The sequence below is a fragment of the Rattus norvegicus genome, chromosome 8, assembly GCF_036323735.1.
Source record: "Rattus norvegicus strain BN/NHsdMcwi chromosome 8, GRCr8, whole genome shotgun sequence".
Taxonomy (NCBI): Eukaryota; Metazoa; Chordata; class Mammalia; order Rodentia; family Muridae; genus Rattus; species Rattus norvegicus.
In genome coordinates, this window is record NC_086026.1 from 15,287,306 (window position 1) to 15,300,186 (window position 12,881).

The window sequence follows — 12,881 nt, forward strand, 5'->3', positions numbered from 1 at the left end:
GTTTCCCATTCCTGGCATCTCCTGCCTTGATGTTGCCAGCCACTTAAATCACTGTCTTAAGTGCTCCACTGTTGACCATATATGGGCACAGTTCCAGCTCCTAGCTGACCCCTCGTCACCCTCCTCCTAAGATCTACAAAAGCCCCTTGCCTTAGCCCAGGGTGAGCTCTCCAGTTCCATTCTTTGGACTGGAGAATTGGCCCCAATAAACCTGCTTTTATACTTTTTCTGTTTGCCTTGATTCGGCTTATTGTGTTGGTTCTTCCTTGGCACTGAGTTAATGTAAACCATTACCTTCCTCCTACCTGTGCATTCTCGTTATTGTATTTGCTTAGATACCACGAGCAGAAGGGCAAATCTTTCTTCTGAGATGGCACTATTGCTGAGAGTGATCAGTGTGTCTCAAAGGAAAAAGAAGGAACTAGAAAGTAAAGCAAGTGTCACAATGTTTAAAATCAGGCAGGGAAAAGTGAAACTTTTCACAGCAGTGAAAGTTCAATGTAGTTTGAAGACAGAATACTAACAATAACATTCTGTTATGTTGAGATGAAATCTATATTATTTAAATTTGAACCATGTGATTAGCAACAAGTCATTTTAACACTTTTAACAAGGATCTACAGTAAAATCTTATGATGCCTCCTAAATGTTCTTCTATTCAGTATAAAATTTTATAAAATATGGAAAAACATAAAAATGAGATTAAAATTTATTACCAATTCATATATTCCCAACCTCTGAACAGTTGTTTTTACTCCCAGTTTTTAAATGTAAGAATGAATGTACATGGGTTTTCTCTCAAAATAAAATTTATTCCAAATTTACATGATTTGAAATACATGAAGGGTATGTCATAATTTTGCCATGCACTCATCAAATGCTCAACAGAAACAGGGTTGAAAAATTGTACTGATATATATATGTATATGTATATGTATGTATATATGTATATGTATATATATGTGTGTATATGTATATGTATGTGAATGTGGTGGATATGTGTGGAGTCATATCGTGTGTGGGCATATATGTGTACATGAGGTGTATCATGCATAAGGTATGTGTGCTATGGTATGTGGATATGCAGAATGGGCTCCCAATCTCTGATTTTTTCCTACAGAGTGCTTGACTTGACTTTCATTGCTATGACTCAGCACATTACTGCCTTCTTCTTCTAGAAGCGCTAACGATTATAGATTTTCCTATATATCCACAAGTGCATTTGTTATGCTCGGTTAGACCTATCCTTTCAGATCAATGCACATTCCCGACAGTCCGTGACTGTTTGTGCTGTTCCATGTGTCTTTGGCTTTGAACTCCTGTGCTACTGTGTTGGTGGCCTAGTTGGTCAAGAGCAACTGCTCTAGCTTATTCTTTTCATTATTTTTTCAATGTCCCAAGACCTCATCCTCCAATGCTAATCTTGCAGTCAGTCAGGTGCACAGCTCCTGATCTGATTTTCCCTCAGATAGAACTCATGTAGACTGAGATGAGCATTCATTGGTTCCAATGCTCTTGACCCAAAGGATGATACTATTACTATGTATCCTTATTTAAGAAACTGTGCGTGCTTATTTAATAAAAAATGTAAGCACAGAAATGGCCTTTAGATCACAATGTGAAACCATTTGTATTTTCTTTTTGCTAGAAGTCCATGGGTTAATATTTCTGGAAATCATGGATTATATTAGTCTTTCTTTATATCACTGTTTATCAACACTACTATCTATTTCTTAATCATTTTAATCCCAGGATTTATGCCATTTCTTTTCTATGGTTATAGTTTCATAATATCTGAAGCTGTTCAGGGTCAGAACATGCAGACTAGCATACTGTTTCCTCTGGAAGTGGTTTCCTGACAACGACAGTTTAAGGCAGCTTCTGCTATCTGAATTCAGTGACTGGTCAGGAGGAGGGTGGAGTGGAAGAGCCTTCTGCTGACTTTTAATGTGCTTTCAGAGTTGCAAGCTTGAACAAGTTGTCAATCATTTCTTTTGTTTAGCCTGTCTATTTTTTAAGGGTCTCACTTTGTAGACTAGACCAGCCTCAAACTCCTGCTCTTCCTGCCTCAGCCTCCAATTGCTAGGATACTCCTCTTCTTGATCATTCTTAGATTTGCCTATTTCTACTTGAAGGGATGGTATACCTAGAGGTCAAGAATGTGTCTATCATTTTTTGGTCCCAAAACAACCACGACTCATTATTGGTTTTATATTGTTATGAGCATTTTAAAGGGTGGCTGAAGAAGGCCAAGTCTTGTTCAGTTCAATTTTTCCTGATTCTGAGTCTATCCATAAACCTACAATAATAGTTTAAGACGTCTTCTCCTTTTCTTCTAATCTCAGGGAAGTGACAGAAGAGTCATTTCTGGGTGATGACGCACTGCACATTGCCAGCAGCTCATGAGGGATCACCACTCATGAGGGGTCAGATATCACCCTCATTTTCTTTGAGATGATTTACATCATTTTGATTATTTCATTTCCTCCAAAAGCATAGGTTTTCAGTTTAAAGGAGGCTAAGTGACATACGCTTGATGAATGGATGCTCATTTACCCTTATTGTACAACTTCTAGATGACGAACAAAAAGAAGATACCTAGGGTCTGCATTGTTTTATGTTCTTAATATATAAAAGACACTGTCATTGAGAAACCAACACAACAGCGTGTTCATTAACAAACACAGCATGGAGGTGGATATAAGGGGTGGAAAGAGGACCCTAATTATGCTCATGAATTCCTCTTCTTTCCCACAAAGAGCAAGAAGACCATGCTTCCCTGCAGGAACAGTGTCCTGTAGGGCTTTTATGAAGAGTATATTTTCCCATTTGTCTGAGAGTCAGTATGTGAGCTTGATCGTTGTTGCCCAATAAACACAACGTGTATTCCCAGAAGAAGCCAGCTAATAGGTACTTCAAGTGCAATTTTCTATGCGTGTTAAATGAGGAAGTTGAAAAGTTGGCCATTATGAAGTGCCTTTGGAGAGCAGGGGGTCTGCACGAAGAACTGAGGCCAAGTTGGTCTTGATTTCAGTCCCATAAAAGAACATGTATCCTATGATATTGCCCCTCTATACAATAACATTTAAGTTTTTTTTTACTTGAAAATTTCTTGAGTACTCATCTGTGTTATAATTTACTATCTCTGCAACTGCTAACTTCCTTTGCCTAGAAATAAAAAGCTGTGCTTGAATTCTTTAAAAACTCTAAGTCTTCAAACTAAGTTTTAAACATCTATGGTATTTCTATGATAGTCCATACTGATTGAGACAGATGCCATTGCAAAAGATGCAGACTATGTCTCTTCTTAGAACCTTGTACTCTTTCCTCAGTCCACACTGCACACAGAAAGTAGGAAAGCTTAACATGTAATAATGAAGATTTAATGTGTGTGCACGGCTAGAGTATTTCTGGGTGATTATATTTTAACAAAAGCTAATGGCCAAGTAATGGGTCTAACGAGCTGGAGTGGGGATCCAATAGGTTCTTGATGAACAGACCAGGCTTGTGATAGCAAGTCAGAGAGAAGGGTCCCCATGCAGTCTCCACGCTGAGGACTCCTCAAGTGCACTCATTTCAAGAGGAAAATGGACAGGAGTGATAACAAAACCTAAGTAAATGTCTTCCGACAGATCTCCGAAATTACGTATTAAGACTCAGAGCTATTCTAGTGTGTGTGTGTGTGTGTGTGTGTGTGTGTGTGTGTGTGTGTGTGTGTGTGTGTTGGGGGTGTAGAGAGGGAGAGGGAGTTAGAGAGAGAGGGAGGAAGGAAGGGAGGGGAATATTTTTGAAATTATCGTGGTTAATACTGTGCAAGGGTGAGGGAATCAGGGTAAGCGGCATATGCCTTTGTGTGCAAATAACTGTGCAAATGTGCAAACACATGTACATGTGGGGGGACAGAGATTGAAGTTAGACTTTTTTCCTTCCATATCTTCCATATTTTAAAGGATTTTGACATTGATTCATTTGTTTTGTGTTTGTAGTGTGATGGAATGTTTGTCACAATGTGTGTGAAGAGGTAAGAGGACAGCTTGTTTCTTCTTCCACCATGAGAGGTATGAGGATGCTACTTTTATTACCAGGATTAATAGCATGTGCTGTTACCTGTTGCGACATCTCTAAGGTTCTCCATCTTCTTGAGACAGGGTCTTTAACTGATTCTGGAGCTCACTAACAGGCTTGACTCTCTAGCCAGTGAACTCCAGAAATCTCCTTGTCTCTGGCCATAAACTCTTAGAGCAATGGGCTCACAGGTGGACATCAGAGTCAGGCTTTGATGACTGGGGAGCCAGGTTAGAGATTTGAGCTCAGGTCTTAATAGCAAGCGCTTCACAAACAGAGTCATTTCCGTCACCCCTTTATTTCCCCTTCTAGCTCCCCACAGATAGCCAATTACTTTATATAGACGATAGAAGTGATACAAGAAGTGATGATTTAGCTCTGCTTTTATTTTAGGTGTATGAATATTTTGCCTTTGTGTACGTAAATGTACCACATATATGCTTGGTACCAGCAGAAGTTAGGAGAGGACACTAAACACCATGGAATTGAAGTTAATGGATCAGTCGCCATTCTATGTGGGTGTTAAAAAACCAACTTGGGTCCTCTGAAAGAGCACCCAGTGCTCTTAACTTCTGAACGTTCTCCCCAACTTCTATTGTTAAAAGTATTTTTTAAAAAGAAGTAGGTTTAGAATAGAACACCACACATTGAAGCACGAGCAATGGAACTGACTTTTTTCTCACACTCTTGTATCCTGCGTAGGAATTGCAATTGTGAGTGCCCCTGGCTTAAAAGCAGCCATCGCTATTAAAAGTGATGCTGAAATAAATCAACTGAGTAGCAGTTCTCACTGGCCAACCATTATGTCACAGAGATGAGCCTGAGGACACAGGCAGCAACTATAAAGTTTCCTGTGACTCATAGTCCACCTCTCCTGTACATGTTAGGACTAAGTGAATGAAGCAGTCACAGAAGCTGTGACGACTGTATGGTAACTCACTGTTCATCCATGATCATGTTATTTTGCTTCTATGCCTACTTTGGTTTTGTTCTGCGGATTAGACATGTGCACTGTATGTTGCTACATGGTCCTTACATGTGCCATGTGCACTGTACATTGCTGTGTCATATTACCAGACATGTTTCTTACATGTGCCACGGTCACAGTGTGTCACTATGTCATATTCCCAGTCATCCTTTTTAGTTTCGTTGTTTATTTTGATCAGGGTCTCACTCTACCGTCCAGGGTAAACTTTAGTGTGAGATGCTTCTCCCTCGTTCTGGTAAGTAGCTGGGGTCCCAGGAGCTCTATCTGTCAGCCTCAGAGTGGGAAAGGTCACTATTCATCTGTAAACAGAACCAGTTTGCAGTTTTAAAATTGTAGACTAGGAAAGATAGAATGTGGTCGAATCTTGTTTTTCCTTGAATAAGTAAAACAACCATTTCGCTTCGTAGTCTCCTTTCTGAACAGCATCTCGATGAGAAGTACTGACATTCAGAAGTAAATACTGTACCTGAGCTTGAGGTCAGCACCCACCTCATGACCTGCGTACTTAGGGTGTACGGCAAGTCAGGTAGACACAGCTGGGAAACCCATAAACTGTGACTTTCAATTTCTAAAACGTACCAAGTTCATTTTGTTTATATTATTGCAAAAGGGAACTCCTAGTTCTGTTACTCCACTCTGGTAAAAACTGATTCCGCCTGATTTTAAACCCACAGTGTTCTATGGCTGAACAGCTGATGAGCAGCACTCTTGGGACCTGCAGTGAATAGGAGGTTTCAGGCTGTGTCAGAAGAAAGGAAAATAACGCAGTCAAAATAGAAGAGCTTCTGTCTTTTGATTCAGCCAAAGGAAAACACCGATATAACAGTCTGTCATGTATGCCTCTACAAGACAGAAGACTTCTCTGTGAAACAGGAAACTCATTCTGACTGCCCATACCCATGTGAACATCCTACGTAAACAACCAAATCCCACCTGCCCCACCTGAACACAGCCATGAAACAAGGCTCATCTGAGACTACTTAGATCAATATATCTTAGACTTGCAGAGACATTACTTTGTAAAACATTTCTCAAAAATTAAAAATTAAATCCAAAGTCACTTGTAAGGTTAGCTACCAGTGCTAACTTAAATTACATAGGCGCACTGGAACTTACCTCTGCACATGCAGAACTTATCAATCTCTCTATTTTTATAGACAAGGTAAACACAAACATTCTTATGCAGTAATATATGTGATTATGTTTCCAAAGTAGATGTTTTATCCTGTCTTACCCAGCACCTCTAACATCACTGGGTAATGCCCAGCAAAGCCTGGAACTTGACATATGGAAAATAGAGCACAAAGGGATGGATTAATTCTCATTGTCTGGATTTTCCTTTTACTTTGCCTCTTGATTTCCAGAGACAAACATCATCATGCTGAATATTCTTTTGCATATTTCACATGTGCTTGTTGCCACCAAAGTAATCCTATTTTATTTTCACCCACATGATTAAAAAGAGAAAAGCAGACATTGGCACAAACATCACATGGCACAAATTTGATCATAAAATGACTATGCAGAAGTCGCAGAATATGTTCCCATTATCTAAATATGAGCATCAAATGAAAACACAGACCGTAAAATGATCACAGACAATATGTGGTCCACCATAATGCAAAGCCAAAATGAAAATCAAAACGATCGAAATTCTCACTGGGTGGCAAAGAAGTTGTTAAAGTGAGATAGACCTTGTTAAGATCAGACATAGAAAAAAAACTCACATTTTAATTATCATGATCTCTGCAAGACTTGTATACTTCATGTGCGCCATTTGCAACCTCCAAGATGTGACTTTTGACCTCAGCAGGAGGAACTATTTGGGGGAAGGCAGGGTGTGTGAGTAAGAGGAGGGATCATGGAGTACAGGTTAGTAGGAGACTGAGACTGCAGCATATTGCTACACATGCACGAAGGGATCTCGGAGAAATCCATCACTGCACAAACTAGCAGAAAGAAATTAATTTTGATGATAAAAGATTGAAATGCAAAATAAAGTTCTCACCTCTTGTTCCCCCTCACTGCCTTGTCTCCCTTCCTCCAGGAGATGGCTGGCTTTGGAGAGCCCTGGGGTTTGCATTCTATGAGCACTTCCCGGTCTTTCGTGACAATTATTGATTTCTTCACTTGATTCAGTTCAAAAGAGGGTGGTGAGGCTGCGGCAAAGAGAAGCAACTTCAGTCAGAGGCAAAGCCGAGAATTAGAGTTCATTCACCCACATGTTCAATTCCTCTCTCTGGCACACATTTCTTAAAAATCTTACAAAAAATTATATGGCATTACCACAAAATTTATTGATTAAGAAAGATGTTAGTGATTATCTGCCCACTATGAGTTAATAGTTTCAAGTAACGTGGAGCTTACAAATAAAGAATACTTTGATAAATGACACTCTATTCATGAGTACCAAAGTCAACTGTGAAAGACTGGGAGTCACTTAGACATTGGCTAGGTCAGCCGGGAGAGTCAATTTTGGGTTTCTGTGCAGTGAATTTAGGTGAGAGAATTTTTTTTATTTCTCAATGTAATTTAGCCCCTCCTTACATTACTTTAGAATTATACAGAAGTGAGTGCAGTTTTCAAAGAAAAAATCTTTAAAGAAATGGAATTATATGAATTTAAACTCAAAATGTATTTCATCTATCTCAGTTACTCACCTAAGTATCATCACTCATTAGGATTTACCACATTTAGATCAAGATTCTGTTTTCTCTGAAATATACAAGTCTCCATTATCTGAGAGAGTGAGTGATTTGCAAGCTGAACCTTTGCAAATCTCTCAGCAGTGATTTATGCCCATGTTAAAGCCATAGGATGCAGGGCAGGGCAGAAGGAAAGTGAGGTACACATTACAATTGGGGCCTGTCAAACTATGGAGGACGAGCAGAGGAGCAGAGAAAGGTATGGGAAGATTACAGGTAACGGTTTTGGTTGCCCCCTGGGATTTACTCTTAACAGATAGTTTTGAATGTATGTGTATTGAATAGAAGGGTTTGAGATTGTTTCCAGGAAAGCGCTGAGGTGATTGATGACTGAATCAACTTGTCCATTCTGAGACAACAACAGGTGTTGACAAGAAAGTTCATTAATATCTGAATTGTTAAGATGATGAAATTGTGATGGAATCCCATCCCATATCTATTAACTATGATTTTTTTGTAATGTAGAGCAAGTACAGTTGCAAATATCAGCAACTAAGTGCCTATGGTATACATTTACTTTATATGTAAATGGCTCCTTTCCTTGTCTCAGAGACCATGCGGTTGTTTTTTTTTTTGTTTGTTTGTTTGTTTGTTTTTTGTTTGTTTCTCTTTTTTTTCTGTAAATGTTGTTTACAGAAATAGAAAGCACCTGTAAGGCTCTAAAACACATTGTGAGATCATTGTCAAGACCACTTCAGTGTCTCTCTTTGTACTGCAGTCATCCCTGAACAACACTTAGGGACCCATCTAGGTATATAGAGCAGGTATCCCGGCAAGCTCAGTATTACTCTGGGACTTCTGGGTGAAATCTTTCCTGCAGTATTCAGCTGGAGTCCAACCTCAGATCTTAGCAAAGGTGGAGCTTTTAATGCCTGCTCTCTTGGCCCCAGAAAGGCAAAGCTCTCCCAGGCGAAGCTTTCACCTTGGTGTTTCCTTTTGAAATGTCAATTACACAATAGTAATTAGAACTACTTAGGCAAACATTAACATTTCTATGGGGCCGGGCCAAACTGGCCAAATAAAGGAACCCAGTCCTTTTTAGCTTTGTCAACTTGAATCAGCCTAGAGTTCCCAAAGAAGAAAACCTTGGATGAGAAATTGCTCAGAAAGCCTTGGGCCGTGCATGAGGGTGGGGGGTGGGGGTGGGGGTTGAGGGTGGGGGTGGGGTTGTTTTGATTATCACCATTCCCAGGCTGATGCTTCTGCACTGTTTAAGAAAGCTAACTAAGCAGGAGCCTGATTGAGCTACTAGGAAGCATTGTGGTTCCATAGCTTCTGCTTCAAGTTCTTGCTTGAGTTTCTTCCGTGATGGACTGTGACCTGGAAGTGTAAAACAAATAAACTTTGCTCCCTTAAGCTGCTGTGGGTAGGGTGCTTAAACACAGCAATTGAATGGAAACAAGAACAGCTCCATACACAACCTGGGGCTTTCTCCTGTGAAAATTAGTGAATTCTCTTGCATGAGTTTATTCTCTGCCATAGCAAAGACATATTGTATCAGCCATTTAAGACGAAGACGAAACTCATACACATAAGCACGGTGGGAAAAATTGCAGAAGGAATATCAACATGATATAGTGCGTCTTTCAAGCTCTAAAATGGGTTTTAGAATCACATCATAAAACTTCAGTATAGTTGGAATAAGGGAAGAGAAGAAAGCCAAACTTCTTTCTTCTTTCTTTGCCAAAAAACTGCATACCTAAAATCTTCAGCTCGGCGCTCGCATAAATAGCTCCATATTTATTCTCAGCCAAACACTGATACATCCCAGCATCTGATTGATTTACACTATGGATCGCCAATACTCCATTAGCTGTGTCCACTCTGCTCTGTAATGGCATAAAGAGAAATGAGAACTAGAAAGTAAACAGCTCAAGCGAACCATCCACTTAAAATCCCAGAGACCACACAAAGAGGGTCTCTAGTTAACCTAGTTAACATTATTTTGTAAGTTAATTATTTAATACATATTTTGCCTTTTAGAGATCAATTACGATTTTCAATGGCCTTTTGGAAATCAATTATGATGTATTGCTTAGTATTTTCATTTCTTGAATTGAGACAGCTTTGTTTTAGTTGAATCCAACAGAAAATCAACAAAGACGGGGTTAGTAGGCAGTCCTTTAATGAAGCAGAAGGAGAAAGTAGGCCCAGTCTGCACAATCTAGAGTGTGAAGTGTAATAGACGTAAGTTACAGCCAAGCGCACGGCAATGATCCCTGTGTCCATCTGGCCAGAGGTGTGACTCTTCTCTTATTTCTCAACAAACTAACACAGATCACCAATGTCAGCAACAACTATTGAGTAGTTAAAATATATACACAATTATTAGCTGGGATATATACATTTTAATATTATGTGGAAATTTTTTATAAAAGACAATCAGACATGAATAAAGTGAGAAAAGTACATCTCAAAAACAAATTTTATTATTCAACGTTTAAAAATAAAGCAAGGGCCTTCTTAGGTTTTAACATCTTCATGAACCCGGATTCCATGATTAATATAGATACCAGGTAATTTGACACCATCTTCAAAATAAATCCACTCTCAAAGACTATATCTGTGTGAGGTATTCATGTGACTTGGATGTTGGGAATAAAATATTTGACCATCAGTATATGACCCCAACTCCTGGGGGGGAAATCCCTGAGAAGGTCAGAGAGGAAGAGCTTGCAAACTGAACCCAAGTTTGCTTTCATGGCTTTGTATGTAGCTGCTGTCTTTTGGTTAATTGCAGTTTCTTTAGGATGAACTGGCTTCAGAACAAGACAATGTCAGAACTTGGAACTTTGGAAAGGCGTGACTTTAACAATAAAGGAATTGAAACCCTGGGAGGTAAATGGTACATGAGTAAGCACGGTACACCCGCCCTGACTGGACATGACTTTACACTCTTAAAACTGTCTGCAGAGTCCTTCTTTTCCTGTTATAAACAGTGATCTATTTCTCCTCTGACCACCTTCCTGTGAAGGCCACAGTTAAGAAAGAGAGCTATTAAAATTAACTTTCTTATTATGCAATTAAAAAGTAATCAATGAAAATCTGTCATACAGGAAGTGGTTTTAAAGGTATACAATTGATTTATTGAAAAGACATTTGTTAAGTTTGAACATCGTGGAAAGACCCTTCCCAGGACACTACAATTTTATTCTAGTTTTTTTTTTCCTATAGAAACACGAACTCAAGTAATCTTGTGCTCTAGATCAGTTTTCTCACATGCGCAATGAGTTAAAATATCTAAGGGTCAGCAAGAAATGACAGCAGGTCTGTGATGACTGGTGCTATTTGTCTATGGATTTATAGGCTTTTAATAACTTCAGTGTAATATAATTACTCTAAAAGTAATCAGATAATTAAAATAATAAAAGATTTTTATATATTACATATGTATTTATACATACACATATGAGACAGCAAAAGAGGGCCATTTTGTGCTACATGCTATGTACACTGCCTAGTTTGATGCTAACTTGACACATAACTGAGTCATCAGAAAGGAGGGAACTTCCCCAGAGAAAATCCTTTCATAATTGTAGGCAAGCCTGTTAGGCATTTTCTTAATCAGGGATTGATGTGAGGGCCCAGCCCATTGTCATTGCTTCCACACCTGGGCTGGTGGCCCTGAGTTCTATTAAAAAGCAGGGTGAGGAAGCCGGAAAGCAGCACCCCTTCAGGGCCTCTACATCAGCTCCTGCCTTTAGGTTCCATCCCTGCTTGAGTTTCTGCTGACGATGAACTGTTATATGGTTACTTTTGCCCATGATATTTTTATCTCAGAAATAATAACCATTGTAGACATGAACTTTTCTCGCTAGCCTCTTTGTTCCCAGAATAACAACTCTAAGGCTTAATTATTTATGAATAAATGCTTAGGCCATAAGCTTGGGCTTGTTCCCTGACTAGATGATAATTTATATAATCTGTTTATTCCAGTCTACAGCTGGCCCACGTCTAGTTACCTCTCCTAATTTTGGCTGACTTTTCAGAGTCTAGAGTGAATCTCCCTCCCAACTCCTAGAATTCTCCTTTCTCTGCCAGATATCCCACCTTTGAATCCTGCCTCAGCTAATAGGCCATCAGGTGATAGTTCCACACAGTGTATGATAGATTATCTCTACAAACCCTAATGAGCACACCATGGTACTTAGATTGCTAGGCAGAAGTTCTGAGCTTTCCACATACCTGTGGCAGGAGGGGTGCTCCATTCTTCAGCCAGCGGTATGTGGGCCTGGGCTTTCCGGTAGCCTTGCATTCCCACTGCAGAGGACTCCCACTGTCCAGCTGGGTGTCATTCAGTTTCTGTACCCAGTGTGGGTACGCTGTGAGCATTTAAACAAGAAAGAAAAACAAGCTCAATATGTCCACATTCACCACATCTAACCTTCACTGGGGAAAATCCACTGTATTTCTTCAGATTTAGTCCTTATGTGTAGCGTTCATGTAACCACAGGGGAGCACATCACTACACAGAGGAGCACATCACTACACAGGGGAGCACATCACTACACAGGGGAGCACATCACTACACAGGGGAGCACATCACTACACAGGGGAGCACATCACTACACAGGGGAGCGCACCCTTACAGGAGAGTACATCACTATTACACTGCAGGGTATACAATTATTACACAGGGGAGCATGTCATTTTTATACAGGGAAGAATGTTATTATTACTTGTGGGAGAACACCATTATTACACAGGGGAGCATGTCATATTACACGGGGACAGGTCATTATTATGTGGGAAGCATGCCATTATCACACACAAGAGAATGTCACTGTTACACAGGGGGGCATGCCATTATTATATAGGGGTGTCATTATTACACAGGGGAACACATTATTATTTTTCTTTTCTTTCTTTTTTTATTCAGACAGAGTTTCTTGTGTATCCTTGGCTGTCCTAGACCAGGCCAGCTTCAAACTCACAGAGATGTGCCTGTGTCTGAAGTGTTGGTCACCAGTGCCTGATTTAAGTACAAATCATCACACACTAGAGCACTCATTATACACAAAACTGTTTCCCAAAAAACAAATAGGACAGTATGGACTATTTTGCTTACTGAAGGTATAACTTAAACACCACAAACACACATACACAGAGACACACACACACAC

At 39.7% G+C, this 12,881-nt stretch overlaps 1 protein-coding gene across 5 annotated transcripts in view; it reads right to left on the bottom strand.

The window, feature by feature from the left end:
• Positions 1–12,881, bottom strand: part of Cntn5 (contactin 5) — a 1,231,995-nt gene that overhangs the window by 269,882 nt on the left and 949,232 nt on the right. For all 5 annotated transcript variants that reach the window (XM_017595409.2, XM_017595411.3, XM_017595408.3 and 2 more), the window contains 3 exon segments: positions 11,944–12,080; positions 9,458–9,587; positions 7,062–7,212 (listed from right to left, as the gene is read on the bottom strand). In XM_017595409.2, coding sequence (XP_017450898.1) covers positions 7,062–7,212; positions 9,458–9,587; positions 11,944–12,080 — 418 coding nt within the window.